Source organism: Melospiza melodia, chromosome 1 (assembly GCF_035770615.1).
Source record: "Melospiza melodia melodia isolate bMelMel2 chromosome 1, bMelMel2.pri, whole genome shotgun sequence".
Lineage (NCBI taxonomy): Eukaryota > Metazoa > Chordata > Aves > Passeriformes > Passerellidae > Melospiza > Melospiza melodia.
The window spans coordinates 43,115,738-43,138,395 of record NC_086194.1 but is presented as its reverse complement, the minus strand read 5'-3'; the positions used below and the strand labels follow the sequence as shown (position 1 = coordinate 43,138,395).

The window sequence follows — 22,658 nt, the reverse complement described above, 5'->3', positions numbered from 1 at the left end:
AAAATCAAAGATGCTGTAATTCTTCAAGATCTTTGTGAGAAAAAGAATCAAAGAGGTGCATTTGGGTTTTTACATTATGTGACTCTGAATCCTAGAGCAGTGAGCAAATGTTGGCAGAGCAGCTGGAGAGTCTCGCTGTGATTCCAGCGCTCGTGTCCCTGGCAAACCCATCCTGCAGGCTGTAGGATGATCCTTGGCTGTAGTTGGTCACACAGGTTGGACGGCAGGATCTGTGACGCTGCTTCTGGGAATGTGCTAAGCCCACTGAGCAGCCTAGGTTTGGCAAGAACTCCAGTAAAACTAGAAAACAAGTGGTGCCTGTACGCTGAAACCTGGATGGAAAGGTAGCCCTGAGAGTGGAGGGACTGCTGATTGATTTCTGGGCTCGGAGAAATGCCTTCCTGAGAAAGCACCTGTTCCTTTTAGAAGAGGCAGGGATTCTTCCACCCACCTCCAGACAAACCCCTTTCTGCCCTCGCTTTGGGAGGGAACTGAGGAATGTGATTTAGGGGCGGCAGCACCACCCTGCCGCACCAGCTGCCAAAATCCCGAGCGGCGTTTCCGGGAAGCCCCGGAGGAGGGGAGGGCAGGGGAAGGAAGGGAGGGAGGCACGGCCGTGCCAGGGGGTTCTGCGGCGGCATCTCGGTGCCCTCCCAGCCCCGCTGCATCCCCTGCGGGGGCGCCCCGGCCGCTCCACTCGCCGCAGAGCCTCTCCCTCCGCCTCACTCAGTCCATCCGGATTTCATTTATTTTTTTCTTTTTAACCTGCAAGTTGTTTTTTCGTGTGTTTGTTCTCCATCTGTTTGGAAATACAGGAGCACGGGGCGGCCACCAGCTCTCTCCACAAATCCCCCCGGGAGAGGCGCTCCGAGGGTGCTGCCGGCGCTCCGCATCCCGGGAGCGGGCGGGCAAGCCCGGCTTGCGGAGGTACCTTGGGGCGTGGTGGGGCCGGGATCCCGGACCGAGGCCGGGATTAGGCGAGGAAAAGGGCGGCTGCTGCCCCGGCAACGCGGGGGGGGGGGGGGTGTCGCTCTGCCTCTCCGAGCTTATTTTGGGGGCATAGTTTGGTGTTTTCTCGCACATCATGCTCATCGTGTGAAGCTTTCTCATCCGGGACGACAGTGAGATGAGGGAAAGCTTCAGCCGCGATTTTGTGTCCATGTGCTTGTTTTAACTTAATTTCTCCTGCGAAGGGAGGCGTGTGAAACCTCCTCGCAGGTTTTCACCATGTGATTTAAAGTGCTGTGGATGTTGGGGTTTTAGTGGTATGGGATTTGTTTTGTGGGTTTTTTTTTTTTTGTTTGTTTCAGTTTTTATTGGTTTTGTTGTTGTTTGTTGGTTGTCGTTGTTGTTTTCCCCCCACAGCACTTGAAACATTCGCCTGACGACCTCGTCTGAAGTAAATGGTAACGTGTTTGCATCCCTCAGGTTACAGCGTTGAGAAAGGCGCACGCTTACCCACCCTATGAACAAACAGGTCAGTGCCTAAAAGAAGTGAGTTTGGTGTTTCAAGTTACTTGGGGAAAGGAATTTCAGCGCGGGAATTTTTACTGGTGTGCATTTAACTTAGTTCAAATGTTGGTGGCATAAAGAAGTCGAGTGTGTTTTCCTTTGCAGGCAGGAATTCTTTTTGCTTGCAGGTAAGGTGAAGAAAGTGATCCTTCCAGTGTGCTCACGTGTGGCCCAGTGTAATTAACTGGGTGTGGAAAATATGTATTTATGCTCTTTCTTGCTTCAGGATGATGATGTTTTAATAATGGAAGGCAACTGGGCTTTGATACTCAGTTAACACCTTTTATTTGTCTTTTTGCCAACAAGTGCACAATGATAGCAAGAGTTCCTTACCTTACAACTCTGTTTTAACTGTGGAGTGAGTGAACTCTTCTCTGGTATCTCTACCGATTTCACTGAATGGGCAAATGTGACTGTATTGCCTGGTGTGTGAGGCTTAGATCTGAGTGTAGCCACAGGTAAACACAGCCCTGTGCTTCTGATCCAGTTAGGTGGGAAGGCAGCAAAGGTCCCAGCTGGGCAATGACTTCAAGGGGTCACAGAGTGTAAGGTGACCTTTTGATACAGAGGCTGTTGTGTAAATCAGGATTTGCAGATTATCTCTGATGAAATTGTCCTGATTGCTGATGGGACAAGATTGTATGAGGAATGTCTCAAGTGATCTGCCCTTACCTTACATGCTCCCTCTCTAAAAAGATTTCTGAAAAGAGAAAAATCACCTCTGATGAAGACAAATCCCGGTACCAGGTAAGCACATGGGAAATTCAACAAACCAAGATTTCCCATTTTCTCCCAGAAATGGGCGCAGAAAATATTTAATCATTCAAGACTTAAGTGTTAAGAGTCTAATAGTCACTATTGCTTTGTTTTTTAGTAATGCTTTGGTTTTTCAAAGAGTCATTTGTCCTGCACATTTTTTCTTTGATGACAACTTGGTTTTTTCCAGCACTGAACATCAGTACTTTGATCCAGGAGTGACTGGTATATATTGGGTTGTGAGCAGATAGTTCTCTTTCAGTCACTTTATAATATTATATAGATATATCCATGTACAATTGAAAGCTAATGACTTTTTGTCCCCTTAAAGTATTTTATATAGATGGTTATTCATAAATATGTAGTTAAGAATCTGGTCTCTCCTTTCAAAAAGGAATTGATGTGTATAAATACTTCTAATTAGTATGTTCTGACATTAAAATACTTCTTGTTAGTATGTCCTGCTGGTTACAGTATAGGTGTTAACATATTTTGTAATGGTAAAATAAAGATTTCATTTTATCATTTCTGCACTGTGTACATGATGTTTCAATGCCTCAGGATAGTGAAGCAATGAGGAGAAGTAAATAGATCACCAATGTGGCTGATAATTTTCTCTTTAAACTGACTGATGATTAAGATGATAAAGCTATTACCAAGCTAAGAAAAAAAGTGTTGAAAGAGTAGATAGGCAGTGAAAAAGGAGCCCATATGGATTTAGAAAAGGGAGGTAATGAGTGTAAAAAATTAAGTTTTGGAAGTAAGATGTGTCAAAAGAGTTTCCAAAAGCCAATTTGAGATAGTTTTCACAACAGAAAGAGCAAGAAAAAGAAGGAAAGCGGTTGCCATAGGCAAAGCTCAGTGTGAAGCTAATCCCGGAACAAAACAAATTTCTTTCTTGTCCTTTGAATGTGAACATAGATGTTGGTACCCAGGCTGCAGAGCCCATGGGGTTTAGAAAAGGGAAGCTGTGTGAGAAGCATCATTCTGCCTTCTCCCTCAGGCCTAGGGCTCTGGTTGGAGCTAGGGACAGGACCATGTGTTGGGGTACACTGGGGCTGACCCAGTGTGCTCTGGCCATGGACTGGAGAGCTCCTCTAAGCTCCTGTCCTCAGCACAGGCTGGCACTGGTGATTGCTGAAATAGCAGGACAGTCCTGAGCAGGCACTGGTGTGTTCAACACTCAGTAAGGAAGAAGTAGGAGACGTGACTCAGGATAGATCAAGCCAGGCTACGTTGATTTTTCTGTGCCAAAACCAATGGTTTCCGGAATAACAAAGGCAGGCAAGTTCTCCTTGTTGTGTTCCTCTGACACTTCTAAGCTTGCCCTGTCCCTAGAGTTGCCTCTTTCCTCCTCAATGCCTGGGGAGCAGAAGGATTTTGGTATGTGGACTGTCAGTATTCATAGGTTCTGGATGATCTCTTGGGGTTAAGACATGTCTGGGCAGGGACATTTTCCAGGGACATGGGAAAGGATGAGTGGAAGTTCCAGGAAAACTAGATCACATTTGAATTCTAGGAAACCTTTCTAGAGGATATGAACATATAAACAGCCTTATTGTTAGTTAGCATGTTCCATGCCACCTTGGGGTTTGTCCAACATAAGCCTGTTAGACTTACTTAGATTTAGTAACTTTTCAACTTTTCATTGCAAAATGTCTGAGTTAAAGTGTATATTTAATATTTTATGTGCAGTGCAGAGTGATGATAATAGGGATATGCACACACACACATACACACACACATTTCATCAGCTGTTAGTAGAAAGACGCCTACTTTAATATTCTTAAAACCTCCTTTTTAATTTATTTTTTATTTCTTTCTTGCTGAAGAAGTCTGCACCTCTTGTAGACACCAACCTTGCATCTCTGGCAGAAGCCTCCAGGTGCACTCAGTGGAGCAGCCTGCCTCAGGTGTGTGCCTGGCCATGGCTGTGTCTGTGTTGCAGGAGCCCAGGGAAGCATTGGACAAGCCCTAGCCCTGACCTGTGTGCCCACAGCCTGCCTTTCCTGGGGCTGGGGAGCAGGCACCTACATGTAGGCACCACCGCAGTACAAACCGGGCAGGCAGAGGGTGAAATCTGGCATGGTTAGCATGACAATACAGACACGGCCCTTCCAGACAATAAATAGTCAGTGGTTGCAAAACACCAGGCACTTCTTGAGGAGGAGATGGAATTTCCACTAGGTGATCCAGTTGATGAAATTAGATTTATGAGTTTCAACTGATTCAGGACTTCAGCCTTTAAGACAGAATCGCCAAATCCTTTCAAGTTCCCTAAGTGCCTCCCACTTTGTCGTTTCAGGATGCTCACCAGAACCCCGAGTGTTGTTGCCCAAGTGTTCCTTCTTCTAAGCATAGTCCTTGTTATTGCCATTGCAGTGATTCAGATAAATCAGCAACAGGTCCTCTCCCCAGGGCTTAAGGTAAGTCTTAGGCAACCTCAGGAAGGAGAACAATGTTTTGAACTGGTATTTAATAAAGTGCCTTTCTAAACTCATTTTTATGGGGTGATTCAAATGAGCTTACAGCCATAAATTAATGTTTAATCATATCATCATGGGAAAAGTGAAGCTGGGAGAAAAAGAGAATTGATCAAGGGTCAGTAGCCAGTAGCAAAGCAGAAAAAGTATTTCTTGATTCCCTCTCTGTGGTGGCTATGTCTTCTTCAGGACTGAAAGGCCAAATGGGGCGAATATCTCACTCTTTTTTTTTTTTTTTTTTAGTTTTGCCTGAAATTGGAAGTAATTTTAAAATAATTTTGAAGTGGGAAATACCCAGAGTTTAAGTTCTGGCCCCAAGCACAGCTGGGAAGTTTATGCTGACAGTTTTGCAAATTGCTCCTGTGTATCAAAAGCATTTGGGCTCTAAGTATGCACTTGATCCTTTACCACGTGTTGGGACTTGCTGGATGCTAACGGAAGCAAAGTAACTTCCTTAAGGGGGGCAGAGCAAACTGCAAAACACAAACTGAAATACTCTGAAGATCAGGCTTTGCCTTCTGCTGTGGAACATGTGTGCAGGTTCTTCAATGAGAGATGTAAACAACTGAGGAAAAGCTGTAGAAAATACCTTTCTAAGGATATGTAGGCTGCTGATTTTTTCCCACGGTCCTCTTGTCAGATTTTGCTTTGAAGTCCCTTCTACCTTTCCATCTGCATGAGTATTTAACTGGACAGTTCACACACTGATAACCATAGGCTAATGCCTTGTTGCACTTCATGGGATTATAAACACCTTTGGCTTTGTCTGAATCATTTGGTGGTGTGTGAGTCAGACAACAGGATAAAACTGTAATTCTGATACCCCTTTTGTGTGTTTGTGTGGTGTGGCAGGGGCAGTGTGCTGGGCTTGTGCTACGGGCCACAGTGCCTCAAGCATGTGCTCTGTTGAGCCCCAAATGGCTTCTTGCAGCAGCCTCACGTCCCACCAATTTTCATGCAGGGCAGGACTGGACTGACATGTATCCCAGCTGAAGCCAGGACAAGGCTGAAGCCACTATCTAAAAGACAGCCTGCACATCTTTTGTGTTTGTCATTAATTCAGTTTCACATCCAGAATGATAAATCTGTTTACCTTCCTCTTTGAGGAAGCATTGGAACCACCTGGAGTATCTGGAGCTGGTTTTAGTGGGGAGCTTTGCTTACTGAATCACAGCAGCCTCACAGCAGCTTCTGTAGGAAGGCTGCTGTTTCCTCTACTGGGTGTGCCTTGGCCTTGGATTTGAGTTTGGGCTGTAAGCCTGCTAATGCAGGTGGTATGGAGGACCCTGAGTCTGATTCCTGAGACACTGAGTTGTCCTCAGTGAGTAATTCACAAGAAATTCACAGGTAGAAGGAGGACCTTGGTAAGCCAGTGAAGGCCTCCAGTACCAGGCTTATATGGAGCCTGGAAATTACTTAACTTGGTGTCCTGAACTTAATGGTTGATTAAAATTAATTATGGCAACAACATGATGAAAGCAGATTTATTTTTTGTAAATGGCCTCATTCTTCTGTTACTACTGTTTGTGTTACCTGTGGCACAAAAGCTCTTTCCCAAGATGTATGTTGAGAGCATCCATTGTGGCACAAGAGATAAATTACCAGTGGCCGCGCCACTGGTGTTTTAAACTGTTGTTGCAAAATTGAATGTTTTGGATCCTTGATGGCTGGATTATCTGAAGGCTGAGCCAGTGATTAGTTCAGGAAGGGCCTGCCCATTGCCTGAGGCTGGGGCACTGAGAGGACTCATGACTCACTGACACACACCATGAAGTGAGAAGAGTGATGAAGAAAACACAGATGTCCTCAGTGGAGAAGTGGTGATAGCGCTGAATGAAATAAGCCTTTATACAAGTAAAAAAAAATAAATCTATTTATCTATTGCTGTTTTGTGAGCCCTAGAGAAAAAAACCCCACTTCATTATTGTATTCTTTAATTTGCCCCTTGAAATGTGTGGTATTTTCGGGGTCCCCCGTTGTAGGAGGAAAGATGAACCTGACTCCATGTTCTTAGAAGGCTAATTTATTATTTTATGATCTATATGATATAAAAGAATGTTATACTAAACTATACTAAAGAATAGAGAAAGGATACTTACAGAAGGTTTAACAAGATACTACTGAAAAACTTGTGACTCTCTTCTCCAGAGTCTGACACAACTTGGCTGTCATTGGCCGAAAAAACAATTCACATGTTGGATAAACAATGTCCAACCACATTCCAAAGCAGCAAAACATGGGAGAAGCAAATTAGATAATGTTTTCCTTTTTCTCTGAGGCTTCTCATCTTCCCAGGAGAGACATCATGGGCAAGGGGTTTTCCCAGAAAATATGACCATGACAGAGGTGCTACAGTTTTCAATACCTAAATTTTTCATGTCTCTTTTGGCTCTTAGGAAGTGTTTTGCATTGTTTGTGGCTGTTGTACTTGATTAAAAATTGTTCAAACCCATGCAGCTGAATTGAAGCATGCATCTAGCATAGATCCACTTTTGTGACCTCCATCTTCCCTGCAACTGGTTTAGCTTGTCAGCTTCTTTCCAAATTGTTCGGCAGCTTCCAAAGTGATCGGAAGGCAGGTGATCCACCATAACTGTGCCTGCTTCAAGGGTTTGTGCATCTCTAAGTCCTCCTATTGGAATGCTCCCCAGGCTGAAAAGGTGATTGATCCTGGGGCTTATGCTTGCTTATCTGTTGGTTTTACTACTCCTCAGGATGTACCTACAAAGCCATATTCCCATATTAAACATTTCCCTTCAAGTCACTTTGTTTTCCCCTTTTTGTCTTTCTTTTTTCCTCTGGCATAGAAAACAGAACTCTGAAACTTTTCTGGGTTAATGTTGTCTCCCTATCTTGTCTGACTAATCTAAACCATTGAGTGGATGGTGCAGTTCTTGGATATTATGGAATCACCAGGCCTTTGAGATGATGGAAATACTCAGCAGGACAGTTGAAGGAGAAAGGAAAAAGGGAAGAAAAAGTAGTTCTGTTCTTTAATAGCTGCTAGCCTGGGATAAGGGTTTGCCAATGCTCTCACAGTGCATTTCAAAGCAGGAAGACATTGCTTGCCCTTAAAGGGCAGACAAAGGTGATCCAACATGCAACTTGGACAGAAATCTAACATCCCTAGAAAATTTTAATCCAGCCAGTTTGTCTTCGGCAGCCTGCTAAGACAAGGCTTGTAGAATTCTCTCACCTTCTTAAGATGCAGCATCCTGTGCCATTTCTGTTTTTTTAATTAAAGATTAATCTTGGTCCTAACATGTGGCACAGTTGTCACTGGTCACCACTTTTTGAGGCTGTTTGGACACAGGGAACTCACACAAGTCCTGAGTAGCTTCATGAGTCACCTTGAAATGGGCCCAAGAGACCTTTTCAAAAATGAACATCTATGTTTCCTATACATTAAGGATGTGTAGGAAACATAGAGGAGAAGGAAGGGGAGAAAGAAAATTTAAAAAATTGTAAATCACACATGGATTCAAATAAGTATACCAATACTTTTTGGGATGGAAATCTCTTACTGCCAGAAGGAGGCTAGGAAATGCAGGGGAAGGAGGAAGTAGCTCAAAATGCCCACAGTTAACTGAGGTAAAAATGCTTCCATTATCTTCCAGCTCTCTTTGGGCATAGTTAGCTCTAAAAGTAGCCAAGTTAAAAGCTTATGTTTGGCACTTTAAGCTGACTGAGACTAGATTGAATTAGTAGTCCTTAAGCAGTTTGACCATTACTCTGTTATGTACCTCCAGGGTGCTCACGTCTTCCAAGGAGAGGAAATGCACTCAAATTATTTCTGCTAAAGTAGTTACTGAAACAGAACCTGATGATGTAGTTTGATAGTATCTGTGGAGGAGTATCTTTATAGTTTGGTAGTATCTGTGGAGGCTTTTAATCTTTTAGTGGACCAGGGTAAATATTGTCTGCATAACTAGAAATTAAATTTTCATTATCTAACAGTCCTCTGAAACAGATTAGACTGGTATTGCTGGTATTCTTTGGGGGCCAGGAGTTTTTAGGATTACAGTAGAAGCTGGGAATAATCAGGTGTGGAAGCTGAATGGTTTGCCACCTGAAGCAGTGATCCTTCCCAGTTGGATCCTTCCCTCCCAGGGAGGCAATGGGATGAATTTTATCAGCCTGCTACAGGGGCTCTTACTGCTTTGCAGACAGATGGAGGCTCTCATTTTTCAGTACTGTCAGGCTCCTGGGCATCTGTCTGTTTCAAAAGAAAAAAGCTGACAGAAAAATGAACCCTATACTGTGTGGCTCCCACCAATTGGGTGACTTTGGAAGAGCTAAACATACTTGCAGGGATCATAAAGAGGATACCAAAATTGCATTTTGCTTCCCTTTATGAGATTGTCTTCCCAGTTACTACAGCTTTCTCCTGCCGTAAAATATGGGAAAGGGGGGAAGACTGGTCTGGTGAGCAGTGGGGTGGGATGGAGAAACCTGTGCTTTAATCCCAGAGTCCAGGGGACCTGGGGCAAGTAATTTAAATATCTCTCATTTATTTTATAAATAATCATGGGGTAACATTGATTCTCTTTCCCTCTGTGTTGTCTCATACTGTGGCACAGCCTGTTCTCAGAGGCAAACTCTCAGGTGGAGCAAACCACTCCAAGGGAGAGGTTTATGGGGCAATTAGGAAAGAACCAGACTTGTTACATCATTCTTACTGTCTGCTCTTAGGTACTTTACCTCTTTGCTCATAGCTTTATGGATCCCTTGTGCATCCTTGAATCTAAAGCCTGTGCTTAGATATCAAACCCTTCTGTGTTCAGGGAATGGACTGGGATAAAGGGAAATGAACCGGCTCCAAAATCAGGCCTTAACACAGTGTTATCTATTTGTCAGTGTGGGTTTTGAACCTGATGCTGAAAGGAGATGAGCATTCTCCATCCCCACTGAATTAATTATTGAAGATATGTAGCATGTTCCTTGGTTTGCAGCCAGGTTCATTCTGTGCTTGGCTGTTGGATTCATGCCTAAGCGCCTAACACTCAAATTAATCTCTCTTGTAAATAATACACTGTGCATGCATTTTCTAAATGTCTGCTGGTGCAGTGCAGCTGCACATGGGCATTTAAGCTGTCATTGTTTGTTTCTTCATCTAATGTATTCTTTCTTAATCCCCAGTATGGAATAGTCCTTGATGCTGGATCCTCTCGGACTACAGTCTATGTCTATGAGTGGCCGGCAGAAAAAGAAAACAACACGGGAGTAGTGAGCCAAACCTTCAAGTGCAACGTGAAAGGTGAGCTCAAAGGAAAGTTCCTTGCTTGTTTTTAGCCTTGCTTGTACTGTTTATTTCCCTTCCCTTCCCTTCATCAAGACTATGTCTGTTTCTGTCAGCATTAGTTCTTTTCCACCGATACAGTAAGCTGCTCTAATCATTGCAACAGAGAAAGGAAATTGTGGCAAAATTTGATTTACTCCATGGCAGTGCATGATTGGTGCAGACAGAATTCAATCTAAAGACAGTCAGGACCTGTTAATGTTCAGTCCTTGCGTTTCTTTCAGAATAAAAGTCATATATATATTTTGAAATAGCTTAGAATAAAAGGAGTTTTAGAAGAATAGGAATCTAGCTCTTGTTAGGTGTTAGTTGTTAATTAACCTTCTCCACGTTACAGAACTAGTGGTAAATTGAGTCATACTGAGTAAAATAGCTAAATTGGCAGAACTATTTCTGACAGGACGTCATTGTTTTATCAAACATGTAGCTGTGGCCTCTGTCTCAGGAAGACCTGGGTCTGTGCACAGCTGAAGATGTCCCACAGGTACCACTGCCTACCTGCCCTGTCTTTTGTCTGAGGTTTTGAATTGATTCCTCACAGACAGACAGACAGACTAGGCTGACTTCTGATCACACTCCAGTATGGTTAGGAGGTTGTGGATTCCTTCATAGAAACTCTTCATCAACTTCAGTGACGTCTGACTCAGCTTGCAAAGTTATGGAAATGCCACACATTTTGTGAAGACAGATGGCCAGGGAGGGGAGGGAAATCAGGTTTTCTGTTCTTTGATAATAACTGCAGTGTTCAAAGAGAATATTTTCCTTCTGTCTCAGTCATGATCTTGCAAAGTCTTGCATCCCTCTGTGTGTCTGGAAATAGATGCTGGAGATGTAGCCACAGAGGCCCATGAGTAACAGGGAGTAGAAGGCAATGGTTTCTTAACAGCACCAGCATTTCTATTTCAGTGTTAAACATGTGTGTGGACATTCTCAGCAATTCTAGAACAAGGAAAGGAAAGCAAGTGTAACATGAATAGGAGTAATGCACTGCCATGTGTCTAATGATGAAATGTCCTTACAAACTGCTGGAATGGTGGCCAGCCTGCTGAGGGGAGGGGTACACTCTGCTAACTCATGTCTTGACTCATTAGGAATGTTTGCCTTTAGGAATTCTGGTTTGGGAAAAATGCACAAACTGCATTATTCTTCTTCTCAAAAAAACAAAAAACAAAAAAAAAAAACAAACCACCAAACAAAACAGCAGTGCCTTTTGAATTTTCTTGAATTGGTTTCGTTTTTGTTTTACCTCTGGGGAATACAAATAAATTACAAAAACGAGGAGTCCAAGTTGCTGTGAAATCCCTAGGTTCATGGCCTTAGCCATGAGCAGCCAAGTACTCCCACATCCCTGAGTGTACAGAATCACCAGGGCTCAGTCTTCTAGTCTTGGATAACTCTGCACTGGAGGAGACAGAGGGCTGGTTCATGGGAGATGTCCCCAGCTGAGCTGTGGGTGACAGAGGTGAACACATCTGTCAGTGTTCCTTTAGTGACCCCCTAACCACAGTCATAAGCACTTAAACTGGGGGATAGCTCTGGGCATAATAAAAGGCAGATTTTCTGAACCTGAAAGGCCAAGCGATCAACCGCTCTGTGAGTTTTGTGGTGGTTTTATTACTTCATTTCTGCTTTTATTAAGTACCTCTGCCCTTCTGTACAGGACCCAGTCCCAAATCAGAGTCCTTACTCTATAGTGCAGTTAATCTGTCCTGGTAAGGCTCCAAGCATTGGCAAAGCAGGCAGTTGTCCAGAAGAACGTGGTCATTGCCTTGTGACCTGCTCTGTCTGAACACTGGGAGATGGGAAGTTGCAGCCACCAAAGGAGTGTGAGGCAATGGCAGCTGCTGAGGATGTTGCTGCTCTGTTTTCCTCTGGGAGCAGCTTTCCTTCCAGTTTCAGGCCTGTTTGTGCTAGACATAAGACTTTCAGAAAGTCTTATTTCAAAACCAGGGCTGTGAACATCTAATGATGATATGGTAATGTTTATGTTGAAATTCACACAGTCAAAACAGGAGCTTTGGAGTGTGGAATCTGTAAAGGCTTACATATTTTTTTCTTCTGTTTCTGTCAATGCAATGTGACTGAACATAAATGGTTTCTCTTTTCAACTAAGAAATTAAATTAGGAATTAAGAAAGGTGGCTAAGAGCCACCTTTTGCTTAGCTTGGGACCAGGTTGTGCAAGAAATGGCTGTGACAGACGCAGATGGAGTTCTGGCAGTTTTTCTCCATGCAACTTCCTCAGCTAGGGAATTTCAGTAAAGAATGTTTTATTTACACTCAAGTTGAGCCTGAACAAGTCACGATCCTGATGGTCCTTGGAGTGTTGAGCAAGGCAGGACTTTGATGTTAATAGTTCAAATACTTATGCCTTATGCAGGATAGTGTGGCTCTCATTCCTGCTCTTTGAAGGCTTTGGAAATTTGGAAAGCTGTTCACTAGTTCATGCACCAGAGCAGACTTGTACCTCTATGAATTCAAGAGCCATTTCTGTGCATCCTGAAATGCACAGGCACCACATTGTTCATTCCATAAGCACTCCTAGTTTTCAGCCATCCTACCCATGTTTGCAGTTACTGTTGGGGGGGCAAGGGGGAAATGTCTTTCTCTTAACACCTGTTTACTAATTGGGCTAATTTGTAGCTGGCAAAGCAGGATGAAATCTATCTCCTTGTTCTCTTTCAGGCCCTGGTATATCCAGCTATGGGAGTAGCCCTGGAGCTCTTGCCAAGCCTCTTGATGACTGTCTGAATAAAGTGAAGGAGAGAATACCAGTTCATCTACATAAAAACACTTCTGTTTATCTGGGGGCTACAGCTGGCATGAGACTGCTGAGGTATGGCAGAAACTTGAACTGCTCTGTATGCATACTAGCAGAGCAGTCTGTGAAAACAGAACGTGAAAAATGTACTGGATGCATTTTTACCCACTGGAAATTGGCCATCTCAAAAGGAAATGGAGCCCAGCCAATTTAATTTAATAAACTTTTCTGAGAGGGAAAGCGTGTCTGCATAAAACCACTCTGTTATGCTGTATTGAAAAGAAGCTTGCTTTATTTTGGAGAAGGCAAGAGTTTAATTTTCTCTTTCACATCTGTCATAAACTACAGTGTTATGTAAACAGATAATGTTTGTGCACATCCAGGGGCAGCAAAGGCAGATGGAAGCTAGGCACTGCATTCTGAGTATGGATGTGATTTGATGTGATATGGCTTTTGGGGTCTGTCTGTGGCTTTAGCCCTGGCACAAACTGGCTTTATTATATTTGTTATGTGGCTAAAGAGAGCTGGAAGAGAGATTCCAGGACTGTTTTAACCAGAAGCTGTCATATAAACACTCAGTTCACAAAGAATAAAGAATATATGAAGAGGAAAAAAACCTACCCATGAATTTGCATGATAAAGAGTTGGGTTGGTACATATTGAGGGAATTGCTTGCTGAAACAATGCTGGATACTGGCTGTTCCTTCTCCTAAGCTTCTCCTTTAGGGAAATAATGTCTATTTCATTTATTAGGTGATTGTAGGAGTTTTCTTGAATTGCTAGTCAGTGAACAATAAACATGAAATTGCCTTTCCAGATGCTCAGTGTCTCATGTTTTGTGAATTGCTTAGGTTGCAAAATGAGTCGGCAGCCAATGAAGTCCTTGCAAGCATTCAAAGCTACTTCAGAGCACAACCTTTTGAATTTAGGGGTGCGCAGATCATAACTGGGCCAGAGGAAGGGGTGTATGGATGGATAACGGCCAACTATTTAATGGGCAATTTCTTAGAGGTGTGTGGAAACAACTGCATGGTTTTCTTTTCACTGTTTCTCTCTTATAAATGAGAAGTTTGAGAGGACATGCCTGTTAAAGTGTCATAGTTGCAACTCCTGTTTTCCTCTGAAGTCTCTAACAGGGTCTTTTTGTGGCACTCATAGGGCAAACATAAATCAAAGAATATGTTGTTATGGGGATGGGATATGGCAAAGGTAAAATTGCTGATCCACAAAAAAACTCTCCTCTAAATGATATTGGGCATCTTACCTAAAACCAAAAGGTTAGATCACCCTTAAATGCATTGGTATGTTTAGTGTGACAGGTGTTGATTGTCTTGACAGTGGTGCCAACTAAAGATCTTGTGCTTATTTGCTATCCCTGCTGGTGAAGGACCTGCCTGGCTTAGGGGTCTCCAAATGGTTTGGCAGTGTTGGCTCACTTGTTATAAGCAGACAAGAGTGTTTGAAGCACTAAAGGTGGTCAAATATGCCTCAGCTGAGCCAGAAATCATTCATCCACAACTCTTTCCAAGACTGCTGACAAGCTGCAGTCTACGAGCAGTAGGCTGCAACACACTGTCCTGTGCAGACCCAGTGACACCAATAAAAACACACTCATGCTGTTCTCAAAATTGGGATAGGACCAGGCAGAAGCCTCAGAGCAGAGAGGGGGTCAGATGTGTTGGAAGATCACTTTTTAGGTGCAGGTATTCAGTGTGATTTCATTCAGAGTAAAAGCTGTACCAGGACAATCTGCAATCACTCATCTGCATTTGTGGCAGGAGTGTGCTGCTCTCAGCATCGACAGCACTTCTGCCAGATTGTCTTACCAGAAATGAAATTAATTTCAACCACTGCTGCTGAGTACTGCTAGCTGTCCTGACTGAATGGCTCCTATCAGATCATGGCCATTAAATAAGAAGGAATTACTTGTTGGTGCTGTGATAGCTCATGGTGAATGTGTTGGGGACTTGCAATGTTAAGAAAACAAGTATTGGAATCACCTATTCTGTAGGAGTTTTTCTTGTGTGCATTTCATGCCACAAAAACAACAGCATGAAGTTCAAGGCAGTGTCAGTCTTCTACCACATGAATTTTAATAATCCAAATATCAAATTCCATATGGCAAATTCATAAAAATGGACTGAAAGATGCTGTCAAACCAATTTAGTCTAGGGAGTTCTGTGAAGAAATACATGTGGAATATCACTAGTAAAAGAGAGAAATTCTGACCTTTCCTGTGACAACAGGCTGAGAGTCAAATTCAGTCAAATTCAGAGGGGCTCTTTATGGGAGTTTTTCACTGTAGAATTTTATCATGAATGTATTTGCTAGCCCATAAACCCCATTGTTTCCCTTCTTATGTATGTATTCATCTCATTATGCTCATTGGGTAAATATTGACATAGATAATAATGGAAAATCTATATTTGGCACTGTGACTATGTAGATCAAATACAGAATTTGGGGAATATTTTGGGTAGTAGGGAAAAATGCCATCTGAATGGATCAGACTGCAGTTTCAGTGGAGGAAATATGCAGATTAAGGGTCCTTGTTCTTTTGACTTTCATGGAGCTTTCATCTGACTATTTTGCATTTTTCACTCTATTTTCACTCCCTTTCACTCTCTATCTCTGTGATCTCTTAGTATTCTATTCCTTTATTATTTCTTCTTGCCTTGAAATAAGCAAATCTTGATACCATTTCCATCCAGATTTGTTCAATTTCTCCTGGGTATCTGAATTTCAGTTCCCTACATTCTAGAATAGACACTGCTCTGGCTAGTCCTATGCTTTGGTCATTGTGCTGTCCTATTGAGTGGAACACCATGCTGCATTTGTTCTCCCATCTTTCAAGATCATTTGACTCTCTGAAAGTACATCCCTCTTACATAAAAACATCTGCACCTTTTCCTCATAGTTACTTTTTTGTTTTGAAAGAGTGTGGGACAAAGAAGGGGAGGGAAGTTTCAAGAAGTAGAGTAGAAAAGCTTGAGGGGACAACAAGCAGATAATATTTCTCACTTGCCTTGTTTTTAATTGTACATGTAGAGAAACCTTTGGAGGACATGGGTCCATCCTTACAGAAAAGAGACCATGGGTGCACTGGACCTTGGAGGAGCTTCCACTCAAATTTCATTTATCCCTGAGGACCCTGAGGAGCACCTCAACAGCACCTTGCAAGTGAAGTTGTATGGTTACAACTACAATGTCTACACTCACAGCTACCAGTGCTATGGGAGAGATGAAGCTGAGAAAAGGCTTTTAGCATTGCTGCACCAGGTCTGTTTAAGACCCTTTGCTATGTTGCTCTTGCAAGTGTTCAGTGATTGTCTGGGCAGCATCTTAGGCTTGTGTTCTCTTCCCTTTGCTGGAGTCTAGAGACCCCAGTAAGATCTCAGCTTTGTCCTTTGTTGTAGACAAACACACTCAGGTTTCATTCAAAGAACTTAATATTTGTTAAAAATTAGCGAGAGTTCTGTGCCATTTGACAAAAAGATCTTGTAAATATTTTGCTGATCTTGCGAACGACTTCTGGAGAAAAGAGTTTCTATGAATTATACTGATCAGCAGTGTTGTGCTGACCAGTCATGTCAGTGAACAAAAATACATGTATCTGCAGTTCAAAAAGATTCCTGTAGCTCATGCCAAATTAGGTCTTTCTTGCTTTTGACTAGTATTGATTGTTTGGGTTTTCTTGTTTGTTTTTGTTTGATTCTTTTTCCCCCCAGAAATCAAAGGCCAGTGCCAATGTGGATAATCCCTGCTACCCTCAAAACTATAACACAGCATTAATGATGAAGGACTTCTTTGGCAGCCTTTGTACACAGTCTCTGAGACCAGCAAATTACTACCCAAACCAGCTTGTGAATTTCCATGGAACAGGAGACCCAGGTCTGTGCCAGGAGATGGTTTCTTTATTGTTTAACCTCACTGCTTGCAGAGACAGAGAGGACTGTCCATTTAATGGAATACATCAGCCAAAAGTTAAAGGGAATTTTGTGGTAGGTTTGCAAACAGTGTCCTTCTTTCTGAGCTTGCTTGCTCTTGATTTCTGTAGTTCTGAAAGTAACCTGTCATCCACTCCTTTTCTATAGGCTTTCTCTGGATTCTACTATACAATTAATGCTTTGAATCTATCTGGGCAATTTTCCCTAGATGACTTCAATTCAAGTATGTGGTTTTTCTGTTCACAGAGCTGGGCACAGGTAAGTGGGTTGGTTGGTTGGTTTTTGGTGTTGTTGGGATTTTTCCATTTTAAACCTCTAAAAGAGGAATATAAAAATAATATGGACCAGCTATGAGTTCAGAACCTTTCAAAAGGTGTGTATCAACCCAGCATTTGTTTTTCCACTGTGCTTCAAACCATGTAGTATTTATGTCATGCTTAACACTTGGAATAGGTTTCAAAATTTCATTTCAAGTTCTAACCACACTGTAGAGATGATACGGAAATTTTAGAAACCATAACATCCTCAATCTTCAATGTGCAGTTTTATGTGTATTTTCATTGTTTACTACATAAGCTATGTCACTTTTAGAGTCTTTCTGAATCCCTGTATCTAGTTGTCTACCCCTTTACTTGGTATTTCTGGAAAATGTTACTAACTTCTAATTAGAACCCAAATAGTCTCTAGTTACAAAAGCATTTGCTTTTTCCATAATTAACATGTTTTTTTAAAAAAAGCCTTTTGCTTTCAGCTCCAGTTTATGCTGCCTAAATTTGAAGAAAAATATGCTAGATCCTACTGTTTCTCAGCCATTTTCATTTATTACTTGCTTGTACATGGTTACAACTTCAACGCAGAAACTTGGCCACAGATACATTTTCAAAAGGAGGTGAGGAATAATAATTTTCTATTATTGTCATTTTAATCCGATGAGCTTGAGGACAAGACAGAGGATGAAGCAGCCTGCAAAAGCAGAATGGTTGTAAACAGCCTTGGTAAATGACTGTCAAATGTTTGGCATAAGACAAAGCCACTTTTCAACCCCCAAGAGCAATCTCAGCCTGTTTTCAGGGGTCTCAGCATTACTTGGAGATGGTACACAGATTCTTTTAAAGGGCTTTAAGCAAAAATCAAACTCTTGTGTTTTAAACATTTCCACAGTATTTTGCTCCAGGCAGTGATCTGCCTAAAACACCTCACCAGTCAAGGTCAGTTTGAGCCAAGCCTGCTGAGCTGGAGAGCAGAGCTGTGCTTTGCAGTCTCCTGGCAGAGCCCTGGAGGAACTGGCAAAGAGGGCTGGAGTCACTGAGTGCTGATGAAGCAACGAGGACAGTTTTCATCCTCACCCAGCTCATCCATCTGTGCCATAATCTGGCTCTCTGGAATAAGGATGTATTTTGATGGGGTATTGCCTTTCAGTTGACAGAGAAAGGTTTATAATATCTGTGTCATTGATGCATTTCTTTTCCTCTCTGCTGCTGCACAAAGCCTTACTCTAAAATCCTATCCCAGACTGTCTCCTAATGTCCATATAGTTTGGAAATGCTTCAGCACTTGCATGCAAAGCCAACAAAAGAATAGGTTGTAGATCTTCATGGTGTATGCTTAAATCCCTTTAGATGCGGGGGATGCTGGCAAGCTGTGAATAAGAAATCAAAAGCAATGTTTTCTGAACAGTCATATCTATTACTCATGCACTAAGGAATCAAGTAGCATTTTCTTGCCTTATTTTGACCTCTGGTGGACAGTTATTAGCAGCTCTGGAGGAGTGTCCAAAGTTGAGCTGTCCCACCAGGAAAACAGCATAGAGTACTTTGAGATCTTAATCTCCACTGGGCAGGGCGTGGGGTGTGGATTTGTCTTGATATTTAAATATATATTGTACTGTCCCCAGCAGATAGGAGCAGCCAGAAAAAGCAACATTTTCTTGTGCTTAGCCAAGACCATAAAAATACTGAGAAAAACAAAACCCCAAAAGACTTATTTAAAATTAATACCTTTGTTGCCTAGATTTTACACTAGGGTAATTGTGAAACTCCAAAAGGCAAAACTACATTCTCTTTATTAGATCTGCCCCTACTAAAACAGTAAGATCTAATGTTGGCTGATCAGCTAAGCTACCCTAGAGATAACAGCACAATCTTACTATGACTGGAGGGTGGGTTTTTTGGCTATGCTAGGAGTATATATTTCCTTTTAATTAGTGAACACAACCAATGAAAAGAACCTTGGCCTAATGCTAAGATCTGGGTGAGATCCAGAGCTAGATGATTTGCAATAATTATAAGTTTTAAACCTCATGATGAGAGGAAGACAGAGGACACTTTACCTTTTGATCCTTTGCTTATCAAGTGGCAGGACAATGACTTAATGAAAAGGACAGTGGAAAACTGGTAAACTCTGTTGCTCAAACTAGATGTGGGGAAAGACAGCAAAGCAGGAGGACCATGGAGCAAATACAAACATACTCCCTTGGCTGTAATTTCATCCATTTTGAAGTAGTTTTTAATTTATGTTTATTTTTTAAACAGAAGAGCCTAGTTTTGGTTCATTTGCAGGCACAAAAACAAACATGGAACAAAAGATGATAAATAGAGTTCCTCTTTGGGGACTTTATCCTCACTTCCTCTTTGTCCACGTTGGTGAGACTCCTTGTGGGTTTTTTTTGTTTGCTTGAACTCAAATGACATCCTGGGATTTGGCTAAGGTGAGGGGCTAATTTTAGGAATTGGCATAGCAGGCAATAGAATTCCTAAAATAGGAATTTTAGGAATTGGCATAGTGGTCATGGGGTTTTCTATTTGTTTGTTTAAAATTGCATAACTGGCTGCCTGCATATACACCACACACCTCTGTACCCCTCTGATACCTGTGTCTCGCTTCTTTAGCCCAGTGAACAATTTTATTACCATCTTCTGGAACTACAGGAAAAGGGTAATTTAAAATGGTTCTGTATCTTCTTTGCATATTCCACTAAAGATTTCTCCTTGCTAATTTAAAGGACAGTTGCCATTAACAGCAGTTGAGCTCTTGGAGTCTTTGAGTGAAAATTCCATGGGAATAGGACTGTTCTGTCTTCATTTCAGGTTGGTAACAGCAGCATAGCGTGGTCACTTGGTTACATGTTAAGCCTCACCAACATGATTCCAGCAGAAGGGAAGCTGATCCAGCTGCCTCTGAAACCTTCTCTGTTTGCTGGGCTCCTCATCTTCCTCACAGCCACGGCACTGCTGTGCCTCCTCTTCCTCGTCTACCTGTGCGTTGTATCCCATCATCGGAAGGACGTCCCTCGCATGGAACACGTATTTATTCCAGAATGAATGAACCTGGCTGGAGACAAATCAAAAATGTTACAGTGCTACTAAACAGAACTTTATTTTGCCCCCCATTTTTCAAAAATAGAGACAGCAAAGATGACTTCTGGACCAGAAGCATAAATAGAGAAGGGGTACAAAGGAATCTGTGTTATGGTGAATTGGAGTGCTTTTGAAATGTTTGGGTAATTGTTTCTGTAAACTTAATTTGTCCAGTGTGCAGCAGAGAAAACATGGGCATATATGTCACTTTGCTTTATAAGGGATTACTTGCCTTTTCCTGACAGGTGTGTATATATTGTTTTTTTTGTTCATTAACTCTGTGCTAACTGCTGAGCTCAAGTAGTGATGGATTTGATCACAGTGGCAATTGTTTAAGATAAAATTTTAAACGAGCCAGTAGCAACTGTGGGAGGTGGGAATGTGGTAACTGTCCTTGTGTGCAGTGCTGACTCTAAAAGCCCTGAAGTAATCTAATTTCTAAAGCTGGAACAAGCACTGGATAATGACAAGAAGTGAAAGAAAGAGTTGTGATAGAATTGTTTTTATTGCTGTTCCAAATGGATTGATTCCCATCAGAAGAAGGTGTAATAAACTGTCAACACCTCTCAGAACTTTTGAGCCTGTCAGAGCTATATCTTTTGGTACCATGGAGACCTCAAAACACCTCTGGTCTGGTACATAAGATTGGCTTTGGAGGTGTAACAAAATGCTTTCACACTTTAGTAACTGAACCTAAATTTAAATATCTCATGGTTGCCTTCAGAAGACACTGGAGTTTTCAGGGTCTTTTTCTAACTTTCACAGAAATGCTTTTTGTAGTTTTTCAAACTGAAGCCCTGACCTGCATACCCCACATATTGTTGGTCTCAGACAGTGGCAGTCTGAACTGATTTGACATGTATGCATTATTTCAGCTCTATGGGCAGAGTCTCAGATCTGGACATTCCATTAACATGTTAAGCCCTTCTTTCAAGGCCAAGAGGAACAGGAGCCAGTCTCCAGGCCAGCAAACCATCCTTTTAGCTGCAGTCATGGCTCCAGTGCCTTGGTCAGCCTCTGCACTGTCCTTGAGCTGCCCTGGGATCACCTGGCAGGTGCTTCTGTCAAACATTGTGACTCCTGAGCTTTCCTGCTGCTGCCTTCATGCAGCAAACAGCTGCCTTCCTTGAAAGCCCAGCCATTCTTCACCAAACCTCACACTCCCTTAAATCATAGCACTCTCTCAGCTTCCAGTATTGATTAGGGGATAGATAGGAGAACAGTGGCCAGTATTTTTACACATAAATAATGTTTTTAATTTCAGTCTTTTGCTTCTATATCACCTTCTTACTTATGTTTGGTGGTGGGGTTGGGGTTTTGTTTTCATTTGTGCTTTGTTCATAGGCTGACAGATGATTTGAAGGGAGCTAAATATCTTTTTAAATGAAAAAAAGAAAAAAGTGATTTTTCAAGCAGATCAATAGGGCTTTGTCCCTTCTCTATTGATATACTGCTAAGTCTTGTCAGTCTTACTGGAGTAGCAATAAGGTAAAAGGTATTATATGATGATGAAGAGCTCTGTGGCATCAAAGTTATATCTGATAAAGTGTAAAATTGACTTCAGAGTGCATGGACATTACAGAGGCTGGCATGAGATATTTTGTGTGATGTATGTGTAACTGCAGTTATGGGTGAAAAAAACTCAGACAGTTGGATGAGAGAATTAAAATGTTTTCTTTTGTTGCCAACTTTCAGTGGAAAATTGTACTCTGGAATATTTACTTGCCCAACAAAACATTTGCTATTGAGTGGCAGGGCCATTCAGATGTGGTTTTACACAAATGGAACACACTTGGAAGTTGGTCTCTGTAGAGCTGGCAGCTAAAGAACAATTAAATTTGTTCAAAAACCATTTGGACTTCCAGATGTACTTGGATAGGCCCAGTATCTGTTCAAAGAATCAAATTCCCCCCGTGAATCACCTGTTTTGCTTTTTTAGTGCTTCCCTCTTGTCCTTATGCATACAGCCTCCCTCAGTGTCACCAGGATACCCACCTGCTCCCTTGTACCTCTCCTGGCAGTTTCAGATGGGAAAGCTGAGGGTGTTGAACTTCCAGACCAGCAGCTTCAGTGACCACAGCCAACTCCCCCCCAGGTGTGAGCTGGAACCAGATCAACAGGCCAGATCCCTGTCCTGCTGTCTAGAACTGAAAGGATCTCTGGGAGAGACAGGGAAGTTGACAACACTTGGGAATGTGTACAGAGGTTATGTATCTTTTTACACTCTTCAGTGCCTGCTTATGAAGATCAATAAAATTGTGAAAAATTAAGCCAAGCAGACTTTTTATTTTTAGCATGTCTTAGAGGATAGCACCCCCTCTACCAGTATTTCATGCTGGTAGAAAAGCTATTGTTAATAGAGAGGGAAGAAATGCTGTTCTAGGGGGTGGAAATTTGCAAGCTGCAAAACTGATCCAGGTTCTGAAGTGGACAGGACTCATTATTTCCGGAATATCATGTTCTCAGCAAGAAAATCCTGATCATTAAAAGCAAGACCCTCTTCTTTTATTTATATATATATATATATATATATATATATATATAT

At 42.1% G+C, this 22,658-nt stretch overlaps 1 protein-coding gene across 3 annotated transcripts; it reads left to right on the top strand.

The window, feature by feature from the left end:
* The first annotated feature begins 309 nt into the window (after positions 1-309).
* On the top strand, positions 310-22,383 carry ENTPD3 (ectonucleoside triphosphate diphosphohydrolase 3). 3 transcript variants are annotated; one of them, XM_063155449.1, is made up of 11 exons: positions 310-927; positions 1,429-1,477; positions 4,574-4,694; positions 9,891-10,008; positions 12,735-12,885; positions 13,662-13,821; positions 15,859-16,089; positions 16,539-16,811; positions 16,905-17,015; positions 17,509-17,646; positions 19,844-22,383. In XM_063155449.1, exons 3-11 carry the CDS (start codon positions 4,575-4,577, stop codon positions 20,075-20,077), a joined length of 1,536 nt encoding a protein of 511 aa, XP_063011519.1. In that variant the 5' UTR covers positions 310-927; positions 1,429-1,477; position 4,574; the 3' UTR covers positions 20,078-22,383. The 3 variants fall into 3 exon arrangements, with proteins under 3 accessions (XP_063011519.1, XP_063011509.1, XP_063011500.1); XM_063155439.1 differs by having other exon boundaries at positions 1,366-1,477; XM_063155430.1 differs by lacking the exons at positions 310-927; positions 1,429-1,477 and adding an exon at positions 2,209-2,259.
* Positions 22,384-22,658: the final 275 nt, after the last annotated feature.

Bases quoted from the DNA above. Each gene is read 5' to 3' on its own strand.
- ENTPD3 (XM_063155430.1), top strand. From the start codon at position 2,237: ATGAAGACAAATCCCGGTACCAG. The intron at 16,090-16,538 runs GTCTGTTTAAGA...TTTTCCCCCCAG, and splicing joins TTTTAGCATTGCTGCACCAG to AAATCAAAGGCCAGTGCCAA. The intron at 17,016-17,508 runs GTAAGTGGGTTG...TTTTGCTTTCAG, and splicing joins GTTCACAGAGCTGGGCACAG to CTCCAGTTTATGCTGCCTAA.